The following is a 26,864-nucleotide window of genomic DNA, read 5'->3' as shown; positions in this document are numbered from 1 at the left end:
CTCCTTTAAATGTTTATTTTTTTGCAGTGCATCATGTAAAGCTTTAGTAAAGTAGGTTTTATACAGTCAGTCTTCAATGTTTACTGTCTGTTTGTACATACATATTCTCCATCACACTTGATTGGACCTTTTCTCAAATATAAACTAGCCTTTAGTTCTCTGAATAGTTACTTTAACACTGTAGTAGTCAAATATCCAGAGGATGCCATCACATTAACTCAGCTATATTCTTTTTATGTTCCATTAACAATGCAAAAATATTTAAATAAAACTTGCTCTGTCCCTTTTCTAAAACAAACCCGATGAACGATGCTGCTTGTAAAAGTCTTTTTTGTACAAAAAGGTAGATAAAACAAATGTGAACAATATACACCAATACTTTACAGTAATACTTACATGTTTATCAAAATTCAAACTAAGAGGCCTCTGTAGTCAAGGTGCCCCTGAAAGCAAAAAAACTGCATATACAGCTGAACAATGGAATATTAACAGGCTGGCTTTCCATGACTCTAGTTTCTCCAGACATTACAATAATCACCTGCCAATCCCCAATATCTTGTGTCTTCAAACAAAAAAGGAAAAGTTGAGGCACCTCCCGGCAACGTTCACCAAAAACATGGTCCAACCAGCCACATTTGTTGTGATCTAAAACACTCGGTCAAACTCAGTCTGACTGGTGGTGGCTGGGTTCCTGTTCTGGTTGGGCTGCTGCTGGGGCATGTGGCCCCTCCGCCTAGGTGGGGCCAGATATTCAAACATGGAGGTGTTGTGCGTGGACAGCATGTTCTTCAGGTCTGATGGCATGGGGTCAGACCAAAAGAAGTCGTGGTTTAGTGCATCATCACTGTCTATTCGTTGTGCCGGGTCCAGGACCAGTAGCTTATCGATGAGGTCCAGGGCATACGGGTCTTTAACATAGGCTTTCAGACGGTCCTTCACTTTCCTCTTTTGGCCTTTGGGCAGCTCCATCTTCTGGTAAAGCTCATACTTCTTATCCACACCAGGCCACACCTTATACAAGGAGAACACCGTTCAATATCCAGTTTAAAAATTTCTGGTTCTGAGAAATGCAACTTTAGTTCATGTTACCTCAGCAGTGATGGACCCACAGAGCTGGCTGATCAGAGTGAGCTGATGCTGCTCTGTGTTGCCTTGCATGATGGGACTTCTGGTCCACATCTCTGCCATAATGCAGCCTGCACCCCAGAGGTCAATAGGGGGGCCGTAGTCCCGTTCACCTATCAAAACAAAAAAAAGAAACCAGGCTTAGACAAATGTACTTCAAGTGTAGCTTTGAGTAGTTTTACTCCATTTTGAAATGTATTAATTCATATGGAAAACTAACTGAAATGTGATAAAAGACACTCACAGCTGTATAACTTTTTGTTCCCTGTTTTCACAGACTAGTACTGTACTAACTGATTTTATCTGCAGTTTAGTTGACTCATTGTGATTTAAGGTTAAGATAATAGTTAAGAGCTGTGACCATGTGTCATTCTTGTTCCGTTATCTGACAACAAAAACAGTAATGGTTCGTTCTACATAGTGAATTCTTCAGCATTTAAGACATGGTATTTGAGATCAACAATCTCAGAGTGGGAATTCATCTCCAACTCTCTGATCTTTTCTTCTAAGTCACATAGAAAAAAAATTGTGTTACTGTCAATTTTAAAGTAAGATTTAGATTTTACAGTAAGAACTAAAACAATGGCTTGGTTTAAAAGTCACTGACTGTACAAACCTAGGCATCTCACACTTACATGATGGAAAAAATAGACTTGGCACATGATGATACTGAGTGGGGAAAAGAGCTGCAGGTCAGACACGTAGGACATGGACATATCATGAACACACCAGCTAGAATGACAGGATTATCACTGGCAGCTGCAAAGGAGCTGCAACTAGATTCTGAGCGTGCTGTACAGAACAGTCCACCTCTACGAGTCTGACTGCAAGTCACACACCATTAAGCTTTAGTTTTTCTACTGTAATATGAATTATACAAGACATGTATTTGTTCTATATGCTCCAAATTTCAAACTAGTTATTTCACTGTTAATTTCCTTTTGAGTTTCTTTTTTAAGTGGTGAGTGTTTAACTCTTTAAGTGCCAGACAGTTAAGGGGCTAATAAGCCTTAAAAGTGCCACAGAATTTGGCTGTTTTTCAGTATTTCGCGTTGTTTTTATAATATTTGAAGAATCCTGCAGGAAACCGCTCGGTAACATCCGACCGATTGCTAATTAGATTCAAAACGCACCGGACGCAGCCGATTCATTATTGATCGTAATTTGCATAATTCATAATAATAATAATAATAATAATAATAATCTTTATTTATATAGCACTTTTCATACATTAAAAACTGTAGCACAAAGTGCTTTACATATCAGTTTAAAAATCAGTACTGCCCCCCACCCACACCCACCCACTCACCCGCACACACACATATACATGCAAACCCACAAGCTCACACATACTTAAGAAGACTGACTGAACACGGGTAGACCAGAACAAAAATGTACAAGTAAAAGTAAAACATCAATTTAGGAGGCGCTGTCTCAGGGAGCCATCCGCACCAGGAGGCAGCCGCCGACCCCGGCGACCAGGCACCAGCAACACAGCCCCGCATCCCAACTAGTGGGAGAGGGCCAACTGGGACCCCCACCCACCAGAAAGGAGCGGACCCCAGTGAGAGAAGGTGCCACAGCCCCCAGAGTCCACAGCCGCCCCCCGGCATGGAGGGCTCCCTCTGATGAAACACCAGAGAATAAGAAACATTAAAAAGATATAAAAATATTATTCGGTCGCGTGACCTCAAATTCCCGTCTGCTTGGTCTCAAAAGGGGGACACAGAAAGAACGTCATCGAAATGTGAGAAAGAAATGGGGGTGGATGGTTTGTTTGTACACAAATATGGCGTGTTCTCCAAAGCCGATCTGATCGGCCCGTGGCACTTTACAGGTTGTTTTCGTAAAGCCGATTTAATCGGCCCATGGCACTGAAAGTGTTAATGAATGTCACAAAATAGTGAGGAAATAAAGGTTTTGTTTATTCTTAATCCTTACATCATTGATCACCAAATAAATTCTATATTTTTTACTATGTTGCTTAAAACACAGTTTTAATTCAAACCAATACATTTTCTCTTCCATCCTGAAAATGAACTAATCAGATTTGATAAGAGATGTGAAAACTCTGATATTCAATAAACTTCTACCATGCATCATCACCAAGAAATATGGAGTTGTTGTCATATCAACTCTTTGTATTCATTTCTGTGGTTTCATACCTAGCAGCAGCTCTGGAGGCCTGTACCAGAGTGTGACAACTCTGTTGGTGTAGCGGTTCCCCTGGCTGTTTTTTGCCAGACTGAAGGCTCGTGCTAAACCAAAGTCTGCCAGCTTTAAGACGCCATCTCTGGTGATGAGCACATTGGCTGCTTTCATGTCTCTGTGGAGGATCTGTTTAAGCAAAAGTTAATAAAGTTATTGTCATAGTACTGTATTTTACAGAATGATAAGTGATCCCTACGTTGTTCTTTTTAATTATGTGGAAGGTGATTCATGGCTCACCTTGTTTCTGTGGATATAGTATAGTCCATTGAGAAGCATCTGCATGACCTTCTTGATCTCTGCCAAAGTGAACTTTACATTGGCATTGCTCAGCAGCCCAGCCAAATCATGCTCACAGAAATCAAACACCAGGTAGATGCTGCCCTTGTATCTGTTGAACTGAGTAGCTGGGAAAAAGAATGCGAAAGACAAAAAAAGAGAGAAAAAATTAGTATTGATGAACACATTGCCTAAACCACAGGTGTCAAACTCCGGTCCTCAAGGGCCGGTATCCTGCATGTTTTAGATGTTTCCCTCTTTCAGCACACCTGATGGTCGTTATCAGGCTTCTGCAGAGTTGGATGATAGGCTCATCATTTGAATCAGGTGTGTTGGAAGAAGGAAACATCTAAAACATGCAGGATACCGGCCCTTGAGGATCTGAGTTTGACACCCTTGGCCTAAACTGATATGGTACATGGACCACAAAATGCATGCACAGGTTGTATATTTTTTAATGCTGCATGTTTCTGCATTGATCAGACACGTGTGGTGAAAGCATGTGTTGTTTGGGTGTTCAGAAGACTACCCACCAGCCAAAAAAAATACACAAATAATTTTCATTTCACAAGAGCATACCAATAGTCAGCACTGACCTTTAGTTCTGCAAATCTCTATCAGATTCACCACATTCTCATGTTTGAGCAGCTGCAGGATCTTGATCTCTCTTAAAGCTGTGATTGGAAACTGAAAGAAAAACAAGGAGTTGATAAACATGACCTGATGCATTATGACTGCAGCATTATGTTATCAACTGTCTTCATGCAGATCTGTACTAGTGCTACTGTAATTACTAATTAAGTGGGGGCAGCCATGGCTCAGGAGGTAGAGTGCCGTCATTAACTGAAGGGTTGGTGGTTCAAATCCCGCTTTGTCCTGTCATGTGCTGTTGGGTCTTTGGGCAAGACAATACTCACACTGGTGTATGAATGTTTGGTGGGGACGAATTGGCAGGGCAGCTGTGGCTAACTACATATGTAGTTTACCACCACTAGAGTGTGAATGTGTGAGTGAATGAATAATGGATCCACTGTACGCGCTTTGAGTATGCGTTCATAGGAAAGCGCTAAACTTTCAGTAAATGTTTGTACATTCAGCTACCTTAATGATTCCCCTAGGAACAACACTAACTCAGAATCTAAACCTCAGAAGTATCTGCAATACAGAGGTTTTAATAAAAAAACTGCATCGTTTTAAACACAGGGTAAAAGGTTAGTCTAGACAAACCTCACACATTCCAGCAGGATACCACTCTCAAACCTGTCTCATGTTTGTGCAAACAGTTCAAGCTTCCAACCCAAGACGCCAAAAAGGAAAAACACAAATATAATGTGACTGGTCTCTCACCCCTTCTTTCTCATTTTCCATGAGAACTTTCTTCAGTGCGACCTTCTTCCCAGTTTGTCTGTGCTTTGCTTTGAAAACCTCCCTGTCGTACATAAGAAAAGAAACGATATCGAATTAAAAATTTGAACTACACACATACTGCATCTCTTTGTCTAGGACTTAAACGGTTTGAAAGTAGTTTAATTTGGCTGGTACTTAACTGACAAACGCCGTGTTTACGTTAGTAAAGAGGAGGTTCGGTGTAATGTAACACATAAACTAACGTTAGCTACTTGTGATGATAAGCTAGGCCAATTAGCACTTGAAGTCAAACTAATAGAATACGCCAGTTCTCACAAGCTCACACACACACACACACATATTAAAACAAATTACTCACCCAAACGTCCCCTGGCCAATTTTGGCCATTTTTTCGTACTTTGAGAACTCGTCACAGAAAGGAAACTCAACACCGTCGTAGTACTTCGACATTATGGCTGCCTCCCGGTCGGGCCTGAAAAACACACATTTCACTCGTTATAAAAACATTTTCTGTTTAACCTCAAAGCACACAAAGCAGATATGGGTTTAGCGAACGTGATGATAAATACGTAATTTAGCAAATACACCACTTTTAAAGATATATTCTTACTTTTCAGCCCCACCGGCGTTGCTTGTTTTGTCTCGCTGCATCCCTGTTTCGTCCTGCGTAACCCGACTACGCATGATGCGTTCAAGGACAACAACTGAAGCTCCGACACACCACAGGCCTTCAGAGTAATTTACACAAATGTATCATAGTATACATATTTTGAAAAACAAACCGTCCCCAGAAAAAATTTGAATATATACATTTTTTCTGTTTGTTATATAAATTTCATGAAGCTATTAATAATACCAAACTATTATTTTAGTTTATTTAAAACACCTGAAGGTAACCGCAGTGGAAAAGAATGAACTAACAACAACTAGCGGTGCGGAGGAGTAATAGCATACATAGAAATGTCAAATATTTTTATTTGAAGACAAACGTAACTATTATTGGGAATATACTTATTTGGCAAACAAAAATGCTGAGTAAACGTATACTGATAATCAATTTGTGAACATATAGTTTGATTTCATGTAGAGGTGATCATTTTGTGTTTGAATGACGAGCAAAAGTTAAGATATAGATAGATGTATACGCTTTATCATCGAGAGTCGCCTACCAGTGGGCGAAGGAGGGGTACACCCTAGACATGTTAAGATATTTGTATCTTTCAATTATTTATTTATTTATTTATCACAATTTAATCACTAGTAATGTCTTTTTGTGAATTTTTTTTCCAACTGTGTATCAAAACGTATCTTTATTTACGATATATTCTTGTGGTAAAGTGTCCCCTATCAACCTCAAAATGTGTACAGATGTTTTAAGCCGTCAGTGCATGAAATTTACAAAAACAATGTTGACCCTGACGTGATTTGAACACGCAACCTTCTGATCTGGAGTCAGACGCGCTACCGTTGCGCCACAGAGTCCGTTAAAAATGATGAATGACACAAGTATAGAAGTATATATAAAACAGCTGATCATTATTTGTAATTATTAACATTATCAGCTCTGGTATTGCAGTAGCTTATGTGTACACAGTTCAGTTTCCAAGTAAATACATGGCAAGTAATGAATAAGCAATGTGGAACTGACAGGTTTTATTTTATTAGTTGATAGCAGTGTTTGGTTTCCAGACCCACAGGAACAGGTTAAGTCTGAGTCAGTTTTCAAAAGACAAAGAGCTTCAGATTCTTCTGTTTCTACATAGTGTTGCCTTTGTTACAAAGAATATTGTTAAATTAGCTTCCACTTTTCATCACATCAACAGTAACAAATAACAGACACAAAGAATTAAGAAAGGAAAAAAGAAACTGTGATGCTTTTTGAGAACCATTCAATCCAAAATGACATACAAGTAGCTCTGTCACTATGCTATTCAGTTGCAGTTTACAGAATTCAGGTCTTGTCAGTTTAAGTTCTTAGTCGGGGCTCTCAGTGTTAAAGGAACTGAAAACCATCCCGCTTTTTCTTTTAGTAAATCTGCTATAAAATTTAAGGCACTTATCCTTGGCCCATGCCCTACCACTCTGCCAGGTTTCATGAAAATCTGTACAGTAGTTTTTGTTTAATTCTGCTGAAATCAGAACTGAATAGAGGTAACCGTTAGAGGGATTATTTCTAAATGTTCAGTATTTTTAGTTTGTACAGGATATGATACAAAAAGTTTTCAACAAAACCATATTAAACCAAACTTAAAGGGGGCGTGACGTGACGTAATTACGCTGTCAAAGGAGACGCCCATATTTGGCCGCAGCTTCCGCTGTTAACTTAACGCCCCATGATGGCGTGCATGTCGCGCGTTTGGCAGCGGGGCTGCGTGTTTGCCGCGCGGCTCCAGAGGCAGGACTATGCGTCCAGGTTGGCGGGTGTTTCACTCAGATACTACAGCACCAAGACGGCTCCGCACATACCGGGGATGGAGTACCAGGTGAGAACCGATGACAGAACCTTAGCCCGGGTTTTACTGTGGCTGTTAGCCTGCTAGCTAGCACCCATTCCCACTTGGACACGTTTATTAGCTACTTTAGTAAAAGTAGAGTTTAGTATAACACAGAAAAATGGCTGACGACACGATGTGAGTCCGCAGAAAGAGCAGCTGACTCTGGAGATGGAAGTAAGGTGTTGTACAGTGGAAGCTAGCCGCAGGTCTGTGAGTGACAGTGCTGAGAAAAGTTGTAGCGTTGGCAGATAGTACACAGTAGAGTCCACTGTCAAAGTGTAACCAGCCAGACACGTGGTCCACCTCTGTCTGATGCCATGTTTGACTGGTTATTGACAACTGCTTGTTTACATTTTTCTTTGTTTCTTGTTGTTCTGTTTCCTCAATCTACAACCCATGTGTTCAGTCATTATCAATACATTTTTGTTGTTACTGCCTACCAGTGGTACTTCACTTTATTTACCTTTTTTATTTAGAGTTATTTTCTTATTAAAAGCACATTGACAGTTTTTTTTTTTTTGGTTGTTTGTTCATTGTGTAAATTTGCGTTGTGTAAGCCTCAGAAAACCTATTTGGAATTATTTATCTGAAAAGATATTATGTGAATCATCTACAACACTGAAACTCTTTCAACACAAATAAGTAAAAAAAGTAATACTGTTCTAATGTTTCCACCATTCAAGCTCCGTTTTAAACTAGTTCTGCAGTCATTCAGCAGTCGTGTGTGTATATGTTTTTAACAGTTACACATTTTTCATACAAATCATGTAATAATTATCTTGAATGTCTATAGTACATTAATATGAAAATAATCTATATCTCACATGTTTGATATCTGAGTGCAGTGTCATCTTACAGCCTAAAATCACAAAGCTACTGTTCCAACCTGTATACATGGTGTAATGATGCAGAAATGAAAAGTTTCAGAGCTTCTGTAGCTCACACACTGAATATGTTTTCATCTATTAAAAGCCACCTCAATAGTGGAATAAGTACATGTGTGAGAGCCAAGATATTTGAGCTATAACAGCAGTTTCTTATTATTCTTCAGTTGTCACAATTAAAGATAAGGTGTTAAAGATGGTATCCTGAGAAGTCTTTGTGTATTATGGCAGCTCACATTGCAGTGGGGAGGGGTTAGTGGAGGGGAGATACCTCCTCATATGAGTGATAAAAGGTTTTACTTGTCATGGATGGTGACTTAGGGCTGAGTGACATGGTAAGGTGAAATTAGTTTAATTGGAGGAGGTATGTGATCTGTTATAATTGGTCATATGGGTTGTATTTGAGTGGTGACCTCTCAGTCCCGTCACACCAATTTACTGCCTATGGAGAAAATTCTGCCTGTTTTTAGTTTAACTCAGAAAATTGCAAATTTTCTTACAATGTGTACTCTCTGATTTCAACTCAAACTGAAAACCAGTTGATTCTTACGGGAATTGTAAATGGCACACACACGCATATAGTGAATTTATTTCATTTTAAGGCTCAATCTCTCAAAAATACTTTTGTGTTCTGTTTTTTACACTTTTTCCTAAATCCCTCAAGTACAGATAAATAATACAGTTGATGTAAAGCACTAGATGAATCCCCATTTGGTAAGGAGCTTGTGTTGGACTGACTGTTAAAGTAAAAAGTCATAATTCCCTTTAACACATGCTCCAGCTTAAAATTGATGTAACAGCGTCCTGTCTAGTGAATGACATTCCTGCTGCTAACCTGAGGATAGAGTCTAACATTAATAAATAACCTCTCATCATTGATTTTAGTCGTAAGATGCAAGTCAAAGTCAGGTTTTCATATGTCCAACTGATGAGCCAAACTCTCTTTTTTGTTTTGCTGTAGGATGCCGTATGCACTCTGAACACACTGCAGACCAATGCTAGCGCTCTGGAACAGGTTCGACGAGAGCGGAGCAACCCTCAGCTTCAGCTTCAGGCCATGAAAGGATTCCTGGAGCGATCTGGTCTCACTGTGAGTCTGCATTGTAATACTTGTCACCTACTGTGATAATGTCACTGATAACAGACAACTGCTTTTGTTCTGTCATTATATTTTGATAGGTAAATACATTTAGTCTTATCTGTTATGTGTGTGTGTTTCAAAGGTGGACGAACTGGACCATCTCAATATCATTCATGTGACAGGAACAAAGGGCAAGGTGAGATAACTAGACACACCAACTGCTGCTGTGTCCTGTGTTACATTTCAATGGGCCAGTTAGTCCTGTATTGATTACATAATGTACACACAGAGATGGTCACATATTGAACTACAGTTTGGATTTCAAATAATTCTTAATATTAATCTGTGAAAACAGTTCTTATGTAAGTGAATCATTCAGGTCTGTGCTTTAAATTTTAGAGGAGGGAATGGATTATAGAGCCTGTTTTCAAAACTGACTCTTACATTATGCAAACCGTTAGAAGGTCATGTAAACATGTTTTTAAGTGTTCATTCACTAAAGAAGACAATGACCAATGTGACCTCTAACTTGGTTTGTTCTCTTTCAGGGATCAACATGTGCATTCACTGAGCAGATTTTGAGAAGCTATGGTTTCCGCACAGGATTTTACAGGTAAAACTTCAGTGTAAAATATCAGTTGATATGAACATGAGATATCAGTTGAGGGGCTTTGTGCTTTCTGGTACTGAGAAAGAAGAGGTAATGTTTTTTGGAAGAAAAAGTGCAACATCTTTTAACAACAAAAGGGATGCAATCCAAAGCTGTGTGTTGTCCTTCCTTTGTCCTCTAACCACAACCAAACAAGAATAGGTAATTTCAAAATTAAACCAGTAAAATGAAATAACAGGTTTTTGATTTTATTTAGATTCATATTTATGGCATTGAGTTATCTTTAAAAATATGTTGTCACCTCTGTAGGTTAACATTAAAACATGTAAATTAATGTAGAGGAAAAACACCAACCCTATAATTGAGATGAAACTGTCTCACTCTGTAGTAGTATTTATTTAGTCACATTTTCAAGAGGTAGATCTAGACAGTAACCATTTATATTTATGAACATTAACATGGCAGTTACTGCATCAGCCTCTGACCACTGGGAGCCCTTTGTCATGTTTTTTTTTTCTTCTTCTTCTTTTTTTTTTTTTTTTTTTTTTTTTTTTTTTTTTTTTTTTTTTTTGCAGTTCTCCACATTTAGTTCAGGTCAGGGAGAGGATCCGGATTAATGGACAACCCATTGGAAAAGAACTCTTCACTAAATACTTCTGGCAGGTGTATGGACGGCTGGATGAAACAAAGGTAAGATTGTGACGATATTGAAAAATGGCTTTGAAATTCCGACTGTTGTAAAATCTGGAAAGACAGTGGATACTCAAAGTAAGTATGGCTACTCATTGACTTCACTAAAACATTAACCTGTAACTGTATGCCAAAAAATAATTATTCCTGTTTTTCCCCCTTTGTGTGTCTGTGAATGAAACATCCTGTGTGTATCAACAGGCTGAGATTTTTCAGGTCTGAGTCACAGGGTCAAATTGAGTCTTAAAACTAAATGAGAGCCGTCGCGTCAGGATGAGTGTGACCATCATGTGACAGCACTCATTGATCACATTTCTGCCATTAAGCACATTGTACAAGTTCTTGAATATTTTGGACACATTAAGGGTCCCTCTCATTTTGTCCACAAGAATGCAGTCCAAAAATAATAGTTCTTATTTTTCATCAGGGATTGTCAAATATATAATTTGTTGAATTACTGGATATGTAGATGAATTGTATGTGACTCTTCAAAAGCTACAACAGATGTTCACTGTAATATTTACTCTGATCACTGAGTCTACCTGCAAGTTTAGACATTACAGGTAGTGTCCATTCAGCACTTACTGTCCATCTATTATGTAACAAAACATCTTCACAGGAAACGTCACTAGGTAGACATGAGATAGAGAGCACTGATACTTCATCAAATGTACAGGGTGGGGAAGCAAAATTTACAATGAACATTTAGTTGTTTTTTCTCAGCAGGCACTACATCAATTGTTTTGAAACCAAACATATATTGATGTCATAATCATACCTAACATTATTATCCATACCTTTTCAGAAACTTTTGCCCATATGAGTAATCAGGAAAGCAAACGTCAAAGAGTGTGTGATTTGCTGAATGCACTCGTCACACCAAAGGAGATTTCAAAAATAGTTGGAGTGTTCATAAAGACTGTTTATAATGGAAAGAAGAGAATGACTATGAGCAAAACTATTACGAGAAAGTCTGGAAGATACTATTGAAGAATGGGAGAAGTTGTCACCCGAATATTTGAGGAACACTTGCGCAAGTTTCAGGAAGTGTGTGAAGGCAGTTATTGAGAAAGAAGGAGGACACATAGAATAAAAACATTTTCTATTATGTCAATTTTCTTGTGGCAAATAAATTCTCATGACTTTCAATAAACTAATTGGTCATACACTGTCTTTCAATCCCTGCCTCAAAATATTGTACATTTTGCTTCCCCACCCTGTAGTTCCTCTGTTGGGGGAATGACACAGGGATTTCATTGATTGTATTAAATAGAAACTAAGCAGGCAGTGATGCAGATCGTTTCTGTCCTCAGGATGCCCACGGAGGAACGATGCCAGCCTACTTCCGCTTTCTCACCATCTTGGCATTTCACGTGTTTCTTCAGGAGAAGGTGTGTAAAACAACTGCAGAGTCAGTTTGCTTGTAATGCTAAAAACTCTTCAAAATGGTATTCTGACATCTTATTGGACTTCTTGTGTCCTCTCTACTGCTCATACCTGGATGCTCATGATAAAACTGGATGTCCTTGGATCATTAAAATCTTAAATTTATCCTGAATTAAGGTTTTAATTATCTTTAAAATTGATAATTAACCCTTAAATATGACAGTCAACAGTCCTAAAAATCCCACAGACACAATAAATGCTATTGCTGTATTTGCTTTGGAAATCTTTGTAAAGAACTTGTTAAGTGTGTAATTAGTGTTTAAAGTTTTAGCGTAACAGATGGGAATGAGTGGGGCCTCAAACCATCCTTCATGGTGGAGGGGTTGAGGTATGAGCTTAAGTAGCTTAAACGTCAGCAGCAGAAACATTAGTCAAAGAGAAATGGAAATGCAACGTCAGCTGGTTTAAAACATGGTTAAGACTAAAACTATGACACCTGCTTTACTGTTGTTTTTATGAATGTAAGGTCTTAAATTTGATCAAAAACGCCTTGAAAATTTTCTTAAAAAGTAATAAATTTGGCCTACTCAAACCTGCAAATCAGAACCCAAAGATCTGATAAAATGATCACAAACACATGTTGTGACCACACACTAAACCATCCAGGTCGCAGGAGGCAGCTGTATACTCAATAAACATCACCAGTACCCAATGTGAATCAGGCTTTTTTTTCCCTCAGTACTGAACACTGTTGTGTTTGACTAGGTGGATTTGGCTGTGATTGAAGTTGGGATCGGTGGAGCGTATGACTGCACAAACATTATAAGGTAAATATCACCATTTACTATTAATTTACTTTCACTAATAATTGACTATGATCTTCTACAAGTAATGATGGGTAGTGCTCTTTGGAAATGTTACTGAAATGTGTTCATAGTGTGACAGTATTACTTTGATTCACACATGAGCTATAATGTTTTTATGATAACATTTTGAACCCAATAAAGTCTGTTATGTGCTCTATCACAGTGTTGCATCATAATAAAATATTCATGAGCAATAAGATCTGACTTTATCAAACCACATTTATTATGGATTAGGTTTATGTTTTAAATACTAACTTATTTTTTGAGTCCTATTGGAGCTGGGCACTGACATGAGCTAACATTTAGACATTTAGTCTAGTCCTTTTCACCCACGAGGCTCACTGAGTGTCCTGGTCTGCAACGTGTTGGGTCTTGAGTTGTGTTTGGCCTCAGTCCAGATGCCTGGTGTAGACTGAATGCACTGACACATGTCATATGTACAAAATGTGCAAATGTACTTGGTGTGTGGTGTCCAGGTGCCTCTGGTTTTATCATCTGATGTCCATATGGGGGACATGCTAATGTTTGACATTTTATCAGTAAAAGCTGTTTAATTTTTTTCTGTAACTTACTGTTATCACTTACATTTGACTTATCATTCCTTTTGACAGTAGTTGGTACAAACGTTGATAGCAGTAAATTCAGATACATTTTACCAACATAACTTCAAACATGTCTGTCAGTGGAGGTTCTGCCAGTATCTGTCTGTGTTTGAGGTAATGTATAGAAAATCTCAGACGATACTCACTTTTTAATGAAAGATGGACAATTTTATTTATTCACCAAGTGGGAAAGTGTAAAATGAAAGTTGTCTGTGCATCCTGATAGAAAAACATATATTTATACTAAACTAAGTTGAATGAAACCACACTACTGTACTGATACTTTACCTGTGCCACCATAATATTTCTTGTGACATTTAAACTTTTCCAGTGTGACAGTCAACAGTTTTGTTTGTTTCTGTGTTTCTCTGCCGTTCAGGAGGCCGTGGGTGTGTGGTATCTCCTCTCTGGGTATAGACCACACTCAGATTCTCGGAGACACCATTGAAAAGATCGCCTGGCAGAAAGGAGGCATCTTCAAGGTCTGTGGCTGCACAGATCAAGTGTCACGGAGTCACTCACAACTTTTACTGAGGCTTTAAATGTCATCACAGTCTTATCACTGGTGAAGTTTGCTCAATGGTCGCGGAGAAAGAAAAGTTGAAGTTCAATGTGACAAAATGCTCAAAATTTATATCTCAATGACTGAGGAACCTTCATTTGCATCTCATTCGGACTAATGTTGCCAAAGACACTGAGGTTTTTTGATATTGTGTTTTCAGCCTGGAGTCCCTGCTTTCACAGTCAAACAGCCAGAGGACGCCATGGCTGTGCTTAAGGACAGGGCCAAAGAGATAAAAGTAAGTTGCATGTTTTCAGTGAGTTTTTTTTTTTTTTTAATCACAAGAGTGAGAGTTTTGCATCAGACAGTGTATGTGTGTGTGTGTGTGTTTGTTGTTGTAGTGTCCTCTGTGGGTGTGCCCATCCATGGAGGACTACCAGGCAGACTGTGGGCCCCTGCGTCTAGGTCTGGCAGGGCAGCACCAGCACTCCAACGCCTCCCTGGCCCTCCAGCTGAGTCACACATGGCTGCAGAGGAGATGTCTACCAGGTGAGAGGGACATGTCGGATAACCTTTGGACTAGAAGTAAATAGAAGGAAGTTGTCACCAGTGTAAATATCACAGCTTAGACTGACGTAACAGTTTGATTTTGCTTTAGCATTACTTTCATCTGTCCTTGGCAGTGGTCCTATGAAACCTTTCAATTTTAACAAACTGTAGAAGAAAAGCAAAAGAATTGTAACATCACCAAAGCTACACATAGACATTATAATAAATCACTTTCCTGTTAGAATTAGAGTTTTATACATTTGGTGATGCATATCTGTGTCTGTACAAACACAATGTCCTCAAACAGGTAAAACCTTCTCCTTCACACCACATGAGAACACAGCAGGACTTCAGGCCACTGCCTTCAAGCCGAGCCCCATCATGGTCAAAGGTGAGTTTACACACTAATTAAACTATTATTCATTTTATTATCCTTTATTCAACCAGGAAAAAAAAATACTCAAGGAGATTGAAAAATTCAAGTTACAGAAAGTAGAAATTTCAGCCACACATCCACACTAAAACCATACATAAAACACCATACTAAAAACATACATATAGAACACCACCAACAAATTAAAAGGTACTTAAAGTATACAATGATGTTCCTTACAAGCATCTCAAAACAGAACCCAATTTAATAAAGCATCTACATTCAGATTTATCCAGTTCTTATTCATTTAAAATTACTTTGAATGGATTTGCAGAGACCAGCTCCTTTATTTTGACCTCCCTCTGTAGGTTGTTCCAGGCTGTGGGAGCAGAAAATGTAAAACCTCTCTTTCACAGTTCTGTTCTGACTTTTTGAGCACATAGAGATAAGAGATTTTGGGGCTGTGATCAGTCATATCATCATAAGGTTGAGAATTGGTTTTGAAGAAAATACCTCTGCTTTCATTTGAACTATCATGATTTGATAAAACCTGATAGTAGGCGACAGCACTGACTGTGATTTTATGTGATTTCCTGCTTTGGACTCAGGGTTGGCTGACACAGAATGGCCTGGAAGGAATCAGACTCTGAAACACGGAGCAGTCACCTACTTCTTGGATGGAGCTCACACCATGCGCAGTATGTTGGCCTGTGTGCAGTGGTTCCGAGAAATCGCAGCCCAGCATGAAAGAAATGCAAGGTACACCAAATACAAAATCCGTCCCCTGTGTAGTTTCACTGGTCATTCATTCGAGTGTAAGGATGTGAAATCAGTTGGTGACGCTGCTGCAGCTTCTTGTGTCTCGATATTTAAAGGTGATGAACAGTGCAGATGTAAAACTTCCTATGTGTGTTTTGCAGTGGACCTGTGGCCAGAGTCCTACTGTTCAATGCCACAGGAGAGAGGGACTCAGCAGCCATGCTCAAACTACTGGTGGTGAGCAGAAAAACATACAATACTGATGTTTTATTGTGTAATAATAATAATAATAATAATAATAATAATAATAATAATAATAATGCATGTCTTTGTGCAAACTGAGGAAATATACATTACAGTTGTTTCTTTCTTACTGCTTAATACGACAAATAAAATTCTTTATATTCATAGAAGAAAACAATGAATTAGAGAAATACTGGCACTAAAAATGTGTTTTTGAGAAGAAACTTGAAATGCAATAGTAATTTTCTAATATTCCTGCTGCCATTTCCTTGGAGTATAGTCCAGGGGTCAGCAACCCTGGTCCTAGAGAGCCACTATCCTGCATGTTTTAGATGTTTCCCTCTTCCAGCACACCTGATGGTCATTATCAGGCTTCTGCAGAGCTTGATGATAGGCTCATCATTTGAATCAGGTGTGTTGGAAGAGGAATACATCTAAAACATGCAGGATAGTGGCTCTCTAGGACCAGGGTTGCTGACCCATGGTATAGACGGTGTCACAATGAAATTAGACGTAAGATCAGCTTTTGGTAACTTATGTATGGTAGCCATAATGATCTCCAGGAAATAGACAGTGCCTTTACATATATCTGTTCTCTTGATCTTAAAATATATGTAGAGTACCAGAAAATATCAACCATCTGGACTGGAATTCACACGTAACTTCACTGGGTCCTGGTTTATCTGTCTGTGTCAGTGCTGTCCAGAGTTTACACTGCTCATTTGCCTAAAAATGTATCTTATCACTCTCTGATGTCTTTCTTTCAGCCATGTCATTTTGACTTTGCTGTGTTCTGCCCCAACATCACTGAGGCCATTGCATCTTGTAATGCAGGTGAGATTATGACTGCATGTTGTTATACATTATCTTGTTGTTTCTCATGACTTGCACATCTTGGTATATCTATTTAGGACTCTACTTTCTTCAGTCTAGATGAGATTATGACTAATGTTCTATCTTAATCTCCTCAACTCTGTGTTGATGGATGTTCTGTCAGTTTGTGTCTGTTTTAATGGTCATGATCTCATCAAATAAGGTGATCTGTTACTTTTTTCTCAGTTTACCTACAGTTTGAACTTCAAAACATAATTTATTCATTTGACTATGTTCTCAGTTGTGTATGGAGTTGTACTTGGATAAAAACATAATAACATGCTTTTTATTTGGAAGTTTTGAAGCATGTCTGATGTGGGATTGGTTGTAATCCACTCACCATACCACAAGGGATGTTTAGTTGTCATTCCTTTAGTCCAATTCTGATTTTACCTCTTTCGTGTTAGGCTGTAATCCAGTTTATATCATGTAGTCTGACTTCTGTAAAGTAGATTAAATATTAGTTATTCGTTTATATCATTATTTACAAATGAGCTATGTTGTACTTAATGGAGGTGTGTAGAATTGATTGATTTCTTTTGTCCATCTTGTGAATGTTGTAAATACTTTTCATTGAATCTACAATATCTAAGCTAAGTGTGTTGTTGTGTCCCCTCTCAGACCAGCAGAACTTTAATGTCTCTGTGGAGAACATGTTGACTCGCTGCCTGGACAACGAGCACAGCTGGCGTCTTCACAACAGCATGCAGGACAAGGCCGGTTCCCAGCTGCTCATCGAGGGCACACTACCTCTAGTCCCTGAGAAGAAAACAGACACTCTGGTTTTCCCCTGCATCCTCAGCGCCCTCCAGTGGATCACCCAGGGAAGGGATTCGGTGCTGGCAGACCCAGCGAAGACAGTATTACCAGTGAAAGCCAGCATCATGGCCAAAGCTGCGCCACTCTGCGACGCAGCTGAGATCCATGTCCTCATCACAGGAAGCCTCCACCTGGTGGGAGGGGCACTCAAACACCTGGACCCTGCCTCCTCTAAGTAGACAGTCATGATTGTGAAATGAGTAGATTCAGGCTCGTAAATAAAAATGTGTGGGGGGCTTTCTTTGCATTAAGATTTTCCTTTCGGGGAAGATATTTCTGTTTTTATAGGTGGGATATTTGTGGAACTAAACTTTGGACAGTGATGTTGATCCTCACAGAGGAATTCTAGGCAGGTGTTGTTGTCTTGGTAGCTTCTCAGTAGTGGGTTATGTTAGGTGTCAACTAGATTGGACCAAGGCAGCTCCAGGCCTCCAGTGGCCACAGCTTCACCCAGAGCCTTACAGACGAACACAAATGTGTTGTGTACGTATCTTCAGTCTTACTTGAAACCAAAAGTGTTTACATGAACTGCAGCGGGTACATTCATGAACACATGAGCTGAGGTGGCTGAATCGGATTACTGTGCCATCTATGAACCAGGATGGTGCAATGGTTATTTACATTTATATGAAAACTGAAACGCAGAGTTACTATATGTACTATGTGGAGTTATGAACCTGCTTTGGGTTAACTTTTTTTAAAAAAAATGAAAGCCCTCATTGCACCGTGTAAATGTGCACTTTGTCAGTAAATGCATCATATATATGGTCTATTCACCTCAGTGTTGTAATGAATATAACACTAGTGTTGGCATTTGAAGATCATGGATCTGTTGAACTGTGATTTTGTCTTGGAATAATTTAAAACATTCTTAAGTTGGACTTGAGTTCTTTGAAAATAATGCATACATTCTTGTATGTATTTGTTTATTAGCTAATTATAATAAAATTATATTGAGGGAAGTCTGATAAGTGTTGAATATTTTCATTGTAATCACCCAGGACACTTATCAAGGATGTGGTTCAACCACATTCATTCATCCTTTGAGTTGGAACATGTCTTAAATTCACCCTCACAATGAAATTAATGACACTAGATTTTCTCTTAATGTTGATCTGTGTTGAACAGAGTACACTGAAATATAATTTGTCACTTGTTGAAAGGCTGAAATCTGTTAAATAAGAGAATATTAAACATAAGGATAAGGAAATTGTGTGAAGCCCCCTTTTTTAAACATACTGAAGCCTGAAAAATGAAACTACTTGCAATTAAACCCCAAAGCAAGTATTTCCATTGTTGATGTTCACTTAGAGTAAAGATTTAAAAAAAACAATTGAGAGAATATTAATGAAATGGAATTCTATAATACACTCATGGAATTTAATAACGCACCATGTTTTTTTATTTTTATTTAAATTTTTCTGAGGAGGATTGTTTAAAGCTCTATTACAATTATGTTTTGCACCAAACCAGAAACAAACAAAAAAAAAATTAGGTTACGCCTCACTGATTTTGGCAGCAGGCAACCATACAATATCAGACCTGTTTACAACTGAGTACTGGTGCACAAATTCTACTCATCCCAAATGACCATGCCTTTGACGGACACCCTTTGCACTATAACAGGCAGTGTTTTTAATCCAACATGCCACGGCTAACGACAGCACAGAGGAACCATGCGATTGGGAGACTGCAAGCAGGACAGTCGAGCAGAGCAGTTGCCAGGGCATTCGACGTCAATCACTCGACAATCAGCCGACTCCAAAGGAAATTTGGCAACTACGGCACCACCGACGACCGTCCGAGAACAGGCAGACCACGTGTGACCACCGCCAAACAAGACCGCTACATTCGTCTGCTGCACCTGCGTTCCAGATCCAGACCAGCCACAGCAACTGCTGCTGAGACTATAGGGACCCACCACAGGCCGGTGCATGCCCGCACTGTGAGGAACAGACTCCGGGCAGAGGGGATTGGACCCCACCGCCCAGTGGTTGGATGTGTTCTGACACCACTACACCGTGAGGCACGTCTCAACTGGTGCATCAAGCACCGTGGTTGGAGCCTGCAGCAGTGGTCCACGGTGGTCTTCTCTGATGAAAAGACATTTCAGTGTTTCAGGGCTGATGGTGGAGAACAGGTACACAAGCAGGTGCATGAGGGGGTGTGTATCCCAGAGGTCAGATGGGGTGGGCCTAGTGTCCTGGTTTGGGCTGCAGTCAGTGCCAACCACCGGACAGAGCTCCTTTTTATTAAGGGACACCTGAATGCTGCCCGGTACCGCGATGAGATCCTGGGCCCAGCTGTGCTCCCCTTCCTCCAAACTGTTGGACCTGGTGCCACGTTCCAACAAGTCAACGCTCGGCCGCACGTTGCTCGTGTGTGCATGCGTTTTCTGGACGAGCATGATGTGAACGTTCTGGACTGGCCAGCAGTGAGTCCAGACCTCAGTCCTATAGAAAACCTGTGGAGCTGTTTGAACGACCGTGTGCGCCGGCGTCCAACCCCCCCAGAAACAGAACAGCAGCTGTGTGCGGCTCTGACAGAGGAGTGGGCGGCCATCCCACAGGATCAGATCCGCAGGGCCTGTCGTTCCATGAGAAGAAGAATCACTGCTGTTTTGAACGCGAATGGAGGGCATACAAACTAGGGGTGTAAGAAGATATCGGTTCTACAATATATCGCGATATTTCATTTCATAGTACCGTATCGATATTTTAAAAATACTGTATCGATATTTCTAGGTATTTATTCAAATGCAGATATTGTGGAGGTTCATTTTTGTTTTTTTGTTTTTCTTTTTTCTTTATACTTTATTATTATTTAACATTCCTTTAATTCCTTTATGTTAGTTCCTTTGTTGGGATTGCACAAAAATAAAGTTATGATGTTAGTTATGAAGTAAAATAGAATATGTTTATGTTTATGCATTTGGCAGATGCTTTTTTCCAAAGCGACTTACAGGGGAAAACCAATCAAATCACTCAATCAATCAAATTTTATTTATATAGCGCCAGATCACAACAAAAAAGTTATCTCATGACACTTTATATACAGAGTTGGTCAAAACCAGACTCTAAGCCAATTTACAGAAACCCAACAGAATATGAACATTTGAGCAGGATCTTAAACTGTAATGTCTGTAAAACAATTTAAGTTTTAACACAGGAACATTTTGTGGTATAGCATCAGATCCTGTTGTGATCAAATAAAATGTGTTTAATATTTGTACATATTTCTGGTGTAATTCAATTCTTCAAGGAAATAATCATTTTTAAAAAAGAAACAAAAAATTGCCCTTTTAACAGTGTCATGATATATCGTGATATGTTGTATCATGATCCTAGTATTGTGATTTGTATCGTATCGCCAGATTCTTGCATATACACACCCCTAATACGAACTATTGACTCATGTTCACGTTGAAACCCTGTCACTGGTGGAACCAACTTTTTGGTAACAGTTGATTGTTGTGTAATACATAGCATAATAGTGTCTGTAATGTCATGAATTGTGACTGAATTCATTAAAGAGATGCCTTTGAATCAATGTGTGTCCCTTCATGATCTGAAAGTAACGCTGCACAAATTATATTCAAGATATTGTAAGTGGTGTGTTATTAAATTCCGTGAGTGTATATGTATGTAATGGTTTATACCTTAGAGGAACAAATGCTTCATATTTAAGTAAAATCAGAACGTGGGTTGAAAAACTAAAGCACACTACAGTTGTAATCCTAACACGTTGTGCAACGTCGAAATGCTGGGAAAAAAAACGAAATCCCTGAACGCCACATGTAGAGCGTCTGACGTAAGACGTATAACTTGTACTACGAACGTGACGTGAGGGACGCTGGGCGCCCTGATGCTGGCGGTGAGTTTAAAGCGTCCGGTAACGGAGAGGAAAACAGTCGGTCTCTGCATGTGACTTTGTATGCTTCCTAACTACAGTTAATGTGAGCTGGAGGACATGACCAAAGACAGGTATGCTGATGATGTTTTCAAGAGTCGTTACTATTAAATAGTCGTACCTGTTAGCTTGTACTAGGAACTAGATCGTAGTTTATGTCCCTGCGCGGCTCAGCTATCAGTTGTCTCTGATGTGTTTAAGTGACTTAAATATGGACATTTATGTCTTAAAGCAAAAAGAAAATATCTGTAACGTATAAACCAGTCTATGGACGTGAAATCTCAATTACGTGAACTTTTGGTAAAGTGTTTAAGTTCTTCATAATCGATACCGCGCTTTCACCAAAGCCATGCCTCCTTCATGGTAACTGTACAGTGTCCAGCTTTCATAAAAACAGACTAACTGCAGAAACAGACCAGGGAAAGCAAATGTCATTGAAGATGCAGCCAGAGTTTGAACTGAAATGGACAAAATCTTAGTTTTTTTCTAATGCAATGTGAATTTGCGCGGTCACTCCTCTGGTGGCTGCGTCAATATGGCGGGCAGAGGGAGCTAACAGTCTGCTAACAAAGTTCACATGTTTATATTAAACAACACGTGAATGTCGTCTGTTATAGGGTAGACATTGTGTTTTCAGTGGGTGATAATCGTGGTGCTACTTTTCCTCATTTCCCCAGCATGCCACTGCAGGATCTGCCCTTCAAAAACCTCCAGGGCTCCATGTTGTCTCTGTCGACTAAGAGGGGCAACAAACGCAGGTCCAGAGGTCTCCGCAGCGAGGTTCTGGAGGCGGAATGCACCCCCATAGACCTCATCCAACAGTGTTCCCCTCACACCAAACACCAGCGGCTCATCAGCAAGGACAAGGAGAATGATGACACCCAGTTTGTCCTCGGTAGGCGATCCAGGAGGAAAAGGGAAGCCATCACGGGTAGGTTTGACCTGTCTGACCTCATTTCAACAGGTGTTATTCCTGCATTAGGAGAATCTGACATTGCTTTTTTTTTCTGATCAGGCCTTTCATGGGACCACCTGCCAGATGAGCTGATCCTCAGGATCCTCTGTTACCTCCCTTTGCAGGGCCTCCTCAGGGTGTCTGTAGTGTGCAAACGCTGGAATCGCTTGGCGTGAGTCTTCAGTAGTACAGATTGTTCCATTGTCTATAACTCATATTAAAATATTTGAAGTCATTGTTTATCCAGCTCATATTTCAAGGGAAACTGCCAGTTTGTGTAGTTAGTAAGTTCTAACACACATAGATATAGAAGTTGTGCTGTCTAGACCAAACAAAGTATAGTGTGTCTACAGAAATTTCATGATTGATTGTCTTGTTTATCATATCTCATTATAATTCTTTAAAATATTCTGATCCTGTGCCTTTGGTTAATACCAGCTCATCTTATCTCTAATTAGTTGGTTGAAAAGAGTGATACAGGAGATTGTTGTTATCAATATAAAACAGTATTCATGTAGCACATCTAATTTATCCTGAATTAACCTGAGTCCATTTCCCCTCCTGCCTTAAGAGGACACTGACCTGCCTGTGTGTTTGCTGTAGGTTTGATGAGTCTCTGTGGCACAGTGTGGATCTGGAGGGCTTGACTCACATGGGTCCTGCTCTGCAGCAGGTTCTGAAGACTGGAGTCCGCCGGCTCCGCTGTCCCCGTGCCTTTGTGGAGGAGCTACATTTCATAAGCAGTGGGTAAGTCTGATGACTGATAATGTCCAAGCCTTTATTGAGGAGATACACTCTCGTCAAGTGATCCCACAAAGACTGAAAAGTCAGAGCATTAGCGCTATTGGTGACGTTTCTTCCATTTTTCTTCTACTTGGACAACATTATTCTGTCCTTGTCTGAAAACAAAAGTTTGCTCAAGGTATCGTGTACTAATCTGAACTTAACATCTGAATCCTGGGTGCTCTAAGGTTACTGCTCTAGGTTTGATGCAGGTTACTATGTCATCCAAATGCCATCCAGTGTTTTCTGTGTGCCCATCATTAGATTAGATAGAACTTAATTGATCCTTTGGGCAGAGCCCTCAGGAAATTGAGGTTCCAATAGCAGCACAACACTGCATGTACACACACAAGAAAATAGCAATACAGTAAGTATAAAAAATGATAGTGAAAACAGGCAATTGCACATTGGAAAATACTAGTATAGAAACAAGTGTCAAAGTAGTGATAATAAAGTAGCAGTATTAATAAATGGCTAATTATAATATGTAGACATTCTCAAGCCTGATGTTTGTCTGTTCTCTTGTTCAGGCTGGTCCCATTAGTTGAGATGGATCTGTCCAGCTCCATTATCCCCACTTCAGCCCTGGAGAGCATCATCTGCAGCTGCAGGCAGCTGGAGTACCTGAGCCTGGAGGGACTGCAGCTCTCAGACTCCATCATCCAGTAAGAGTCCAGCTCTGCAGCTTCAGCAGAAGTTCTTCTCTTGAGAAAGCTGTTCTTGAGTTTTGTCTATAACTCATGGATGTCCTCTTGTCTCTCCACAGCTCTCTAGCCAAAAATGTAAACCTGCTGCACCTCAATCTGAGCGGCTGCTCCGGCTTCTCTGCCACTGCTCTGGCTGACATGCTCGCATTGTGCTGCAGGTCCTCCACTCCTTCTACTTCATCTGCATCCTTACAGCTGCTGTACATGTGAAGTTGACTTACACTGTTACTCTTTTCTCCTCTGCAGGATAGAGCAGCTGAACATATCATGGTGCAGTTTCACCAGTAATCATGTGAAGAGTGTTGTGAATAATGTGAGCTCCAGTGTTTCACACCTCAACCTCAGTGGCTACAGAGAAAACCTGACACTAGACGGTGAGGAAGAGGAGGTTCAGTACAGCTCGCATCGGCAAATTCTCTGTATTTCATTTGGATCTTCCAAATAAGAATTATTTTGGCTTGTAGAATACTGTTTCTCCAGTGATAGTGATGTGATATGGATTATGACAAAGCCAGTGTTATGCATAAACTGTGTGATGCATTAATGTTCAAATACTTCAATACATTTCATATTTAGAGTTGTTAAATTGCTGCTGTATTTACATAAGGAAAAATGTAAAAAAAAAAAAAAGTTTTATTTATTTATTTTCAGATGTAAAAGTGCTGGTGTCGAGATGCCAACAAATTCACACACTAGATTTGAGGTAAGATTTAATTACTCAGAACTTTTGAGCATGGTATTTATGTATCAACACAATGGTTAGCGTCACCTTATTACGCATTGTAACAAACTAGGGCTACATGATGTGAAAATGTCATATTGCAATTATTGTGGACTATACTTGCTTTATTGCACATCACCTTGAAATGTGCATTTTATTTCAGGCATAATTTAATATTTTACACAGTACACTTTCCTTTTTTAAAAAAAAAAAAATACTGGTTTTTCATAGCCAGAGCTTCCCCCAGTTTGTTGGCACTTTGACAGTGCTGGATATACACTCTGTACACCCTGACACTCTCCACTATTGCTCTGGCATATGGTCTCCAGGTTGTTTGGCCCGTTATTTGGCAGTGCTGAACACAGATGCTGTGACATTACATTTTGTAATAGTGTTAGTTGAATGAAGACGTGTCATGGTATTAAAATGGCTAAATTCCTACAAAGAAAAATGCCACAGAAAGATGCATGTCTGTCAAAACTTACCATTTTCAGCTTGTTGCAGTTCAGGGGTTCTATCATATCACTGTTAGAATATCAGATAGTTTAAAGGACGATGTTGGATCCTGCAACTGAGGAAGTTGCTTATTCTGATTAATTCCACAACTCACAAATACTGAATTATGACGTTTGATAAAACTTGCAATTTATGGACTTAAATCTCAATGAGTGCAGCTTTGTTGTCATGGTGACCCTAGTTGCTCTGTGTTACAGTGACAGCACTCTGCTGATGGCTGACAGTTTCCCCGTCTTGGCACAGCTTAAGTGTCTGGTGCATTTGTCCTTGAGTCGCTGTTACCACATAAACCTAGCAGCCCTGAGGTGAGTGCTGTCCCTCTGTCTGTTTGTCCTTCTGTCTCTGTTCTCCAGATTACACTAGGTCCTGTGTCTTACAGTGACTTGGGTGAAAACATCCCCACGCTCAACCTGCTTGACGTGTTTGGCCTTGTGACTGACGGCCACCTGCCCTCCCTGAAGAAAGAAATGCCTCGCATCTCCATTAACTCCAGGCCTTTCACGGCTGTTGCCCGGCCCACTCCCTCCAGCAGACTCATCGGCAGCCTCAGCGACTGCACCATGTGGAACAGGAAATGTCGACTGAGGTTCAAACTGTAACTGAGCCAGAGTCAGTGTGACCGTGTGTCCGACCCCGCAGTATTCCACATGTACAGGAGGTGTAGCCCGTTGTGCAGTCGTGGAGCCATGTTTCAGTGTTTGTTGCTGCTACAGAAGTTGTTAGTTGACTCGCATTGACGGTACTGAAGGTCCAAGCAGACGAGACCTGAAAGTACTGAACAATTGAGCACGTAGTTTGTTTTTTTTATTACATAGGAAAGGGAATTTAAATGTTAAATACAGTTGTTGCAATGTTATACTTTTAAAAATTTTTTAAATGTTTTAGGTTCTAATAATGTTTTTAATTTAAAATAATTTGTGAGAAACAAAGTGGAAAGACTTGGAATCAAATGTAGGATGAAATATTTGGGTCAGCTGACTTCTTATATTTTAAGTCCAGAGACTGAAATGTGCTTGAATAGTGCTGTTTTATCAGAAAGAAGAGTCTGTTAATCACTGAGGAGGTTTTAATGTAAAATGATGCATGTGGACTTCAGCTCCTGAACCAGGTTTGGATATTTCTGCTGGATCCCTTGTCACTGTGGCTGCGAATGTGATAAAACTGTTTTATTCAAACAGACAAATCAAATTTGAACTGTACATTTTCTCCTTGAGTCTTGAGTAAATCCACTGAGTACAAACACTTGTCTTTTCATGGGTTTTATTTGTAAATAAAATTCTTCCTTAATCTAATGATGAAATGGCACAGTTTAAATGCTTTAATTTGGCTACAGTGATAACGGAGTTAAATTAAGTTAATCTTTTGCTTTCATCCTTTTCTACTTTATCAAACATGATACCCTGATATTTGAAATGTGGTTTTCTGTACCATCTCAAGAGTTTACTGTGTAATTGGCACATGGAGTGATTGTCTAAAAATTAATTGGTTTACATAACAACCTTTAAAACTGAAACGTGAAATAATACTAGGCTGTAACTCTGTTAATTTGATTCACTAAATA

The 26,864-nt window shown here is 39.6% G+C and overlaps 3 protein-coding genes, 1 long non-coding RNA gene and 1 other non-coding gene across 5 annotated transcripts; 3 read left to right on the top strand and 2 right to left on the bottom strand.

Annotated features, from left to right (window-relative positions):
* Positions 1-5,663, bottom strand: cdk9 (cyclin-dependent kinase 9 (CDC2-related kinase)). Its single transcript, XM_030150678.1, has 8 exons — positions 5,591-5,663; positions 5,339-5,452; positions 4,960-5,041; positions 4,209-4,299; positions 3,574-3,740; positions 3,291-3,462; positions 1,090-1,238; positions 1-1,011 (listed from the first exon to the last, which is right to left on the bottom strand). The coding sequence occupies exons 1-8, from the start codon at positions 5,629-5,631 to the stop codon at positions 646-648; spliced, it is 1,182 nt and encodes a 393-aa protein (XP_030006538.1). The 5' UTR covers positions 5,632-5,663; the 3' UTR covers positions 1-645.
* LOC115430587 (uncharacterized) lies at positions 1,651-26,777 on the top strand. The gene is made up of 3 exons (XR_003936961.1): positions 1,651-1,661; positions 6,929-6,935; positions 25,988-26,777. It is a non-coding gene; the product is annotated as an uncharacterized LOC115430587 (long non-coding RNA).
* On the bottom strand, positions 6,391-6,462 carry trnaw-cca (transfer RNA tryptophan (anticodon CCA)). The gene has a single exon. It is a non-coding gene; the product is annotated as a tRNA-Trp (tRNA).
* fpgs (folylpolyglutamate synthase) lies at positions 7,309-18,408 on the top strand. Its single transcript, XM_030150669.1, has 15 exons — positions 7,309-7,463; positions 9,321-9,449; positions 9,583-9,636; positions 9,989-10,053; positions 10,626-10,740; positions 12,054-12,131; positions 12,892-12,953; positions 13,974-14,076; positions 14,317-14,394; positions 14,498-14,645; positions 14,953-15,036; positions 15,627-15,777; positions 15,939-16,014; positions 16,788-16,854; positions 17,515-18,408. Exons 1-15 carry the CDS (start codon positions 7,314-7,316, stop codon positions 17,889-17,891), a joined length of 1,737 nt encoding a protein of 578 aa, XP_030006529.1. The 5' UTR covers positions 7,309-7,313; the 3' UTR covers positions 17,892-18,408.
* skp2 (S-phase kinase-associated protein 2, E3 ubiquitin protein ligase) lies at positions 21,586-25,992 on the top strand. The gene is made up of 10 exons (XM_030150677.1): positions 21,586-21,695; positions 22,299-22,552; positions 22,637-22,748; positions 23,180-23,323; positions 23,890-24,024; positions 24,126-24,224; positions 24,313-24,440; positions 24,718-24,769; positions 25,501-25,608; positions 25,683-25,992. The coding sequence occupies exons 1-10, from the start codon at positions 21,682-21,684 to the stop codon at positions 25,900-25,902; spliced, it is 1,266 nt and encodes a 421-aa protein (XP_030006537.1). The 5' UTR covers positions 21,586-21,681; the 3' UTR covers positions 25,903-25,992.
* Positions 26,778-26,864: the final 87 nt, after the last annotated feature.

The sequence above is a fragment of the Sphaeramia orbicularis genome, chromosome 12 (assembly GCF_902148855.1).
Source record: "Sphaeramia orbicularis chromosome 12, fSphaOr1.1, whole genome shotgun sequence".
Lineage (NCBI taxonomy): Eukaryota > Metazoa > Chordata > Actinopteri > Kurtiformes > Apogonidae > Sphaeramia > Sphaeramia orbicularis.
Note: the sequence above shows the minus strand (reverse complement) of the source record. Positions and strands in the feature narration are given on the sequence as shown.

Excerpts from the sequence above, each read along its gene's own strand:
- cdk9 (XM_030150678.1), bottom strand. The coding sequence starts at position 5,631 with ATGCAGCGAGACAAAACAAGCAACGCCGGTGGGGCTGAAAA. Across the intron at positions 5,453-5,590 it reads AACGCCGGTGGGGCTGAAAA|GCCCGACCGGGAGGCAGCCA; the intron begins GTAAGAATATAT and ends TGTGTTTTTCAG. Across the intron at positions 3,741-4,208 it reads AGAGATTTGCAGAACTAAAG|CTACTCAGTTCAACAGATAC; the intron begins GTCAGTGCTGAC and ends TCTTTTTCCCAG.
- fpgs (XM_030150669.1), top strand. The coding sequence starts at position 7,314 with ATGATGGCGTGCATGTCGCGCGTTTGGCAGCGGGGCTGCGTGTTTGCC. Across the intron at positions 9,637-9,988 it reads TGACAGGAACAAAGGGCAAG|GGATCAACATGTGCATTCAC; the intron begins GTGAGATAACTA and ends GTTCTCTTTCAG. Across the intron at positions 12,954-13,973 it reads GACTGCACAAACATTATAAG|GAGGCCGTGGGTGTGTGGTA; the intron begins GTAAATATCACC and ends TCTGCCGTTCAG.
- skp2 (XM_030150677.1), top strand. Across the intron at positions 22,553-22,636 it reads GAAAAGGGAAGCCATCACGG|GCCTTTCATGGGACCACCTG; the intron begins GTAGGTTTGACC and ends TTTTCTGATCAG. Across the intron at positions 24,770-25,500 it reads ATTCACACACTAGATTTGAG|TGACAGCACTCTGCTGATGG; the intron begins GTAAGATTTAAT and ends TCTGTGTTACAG.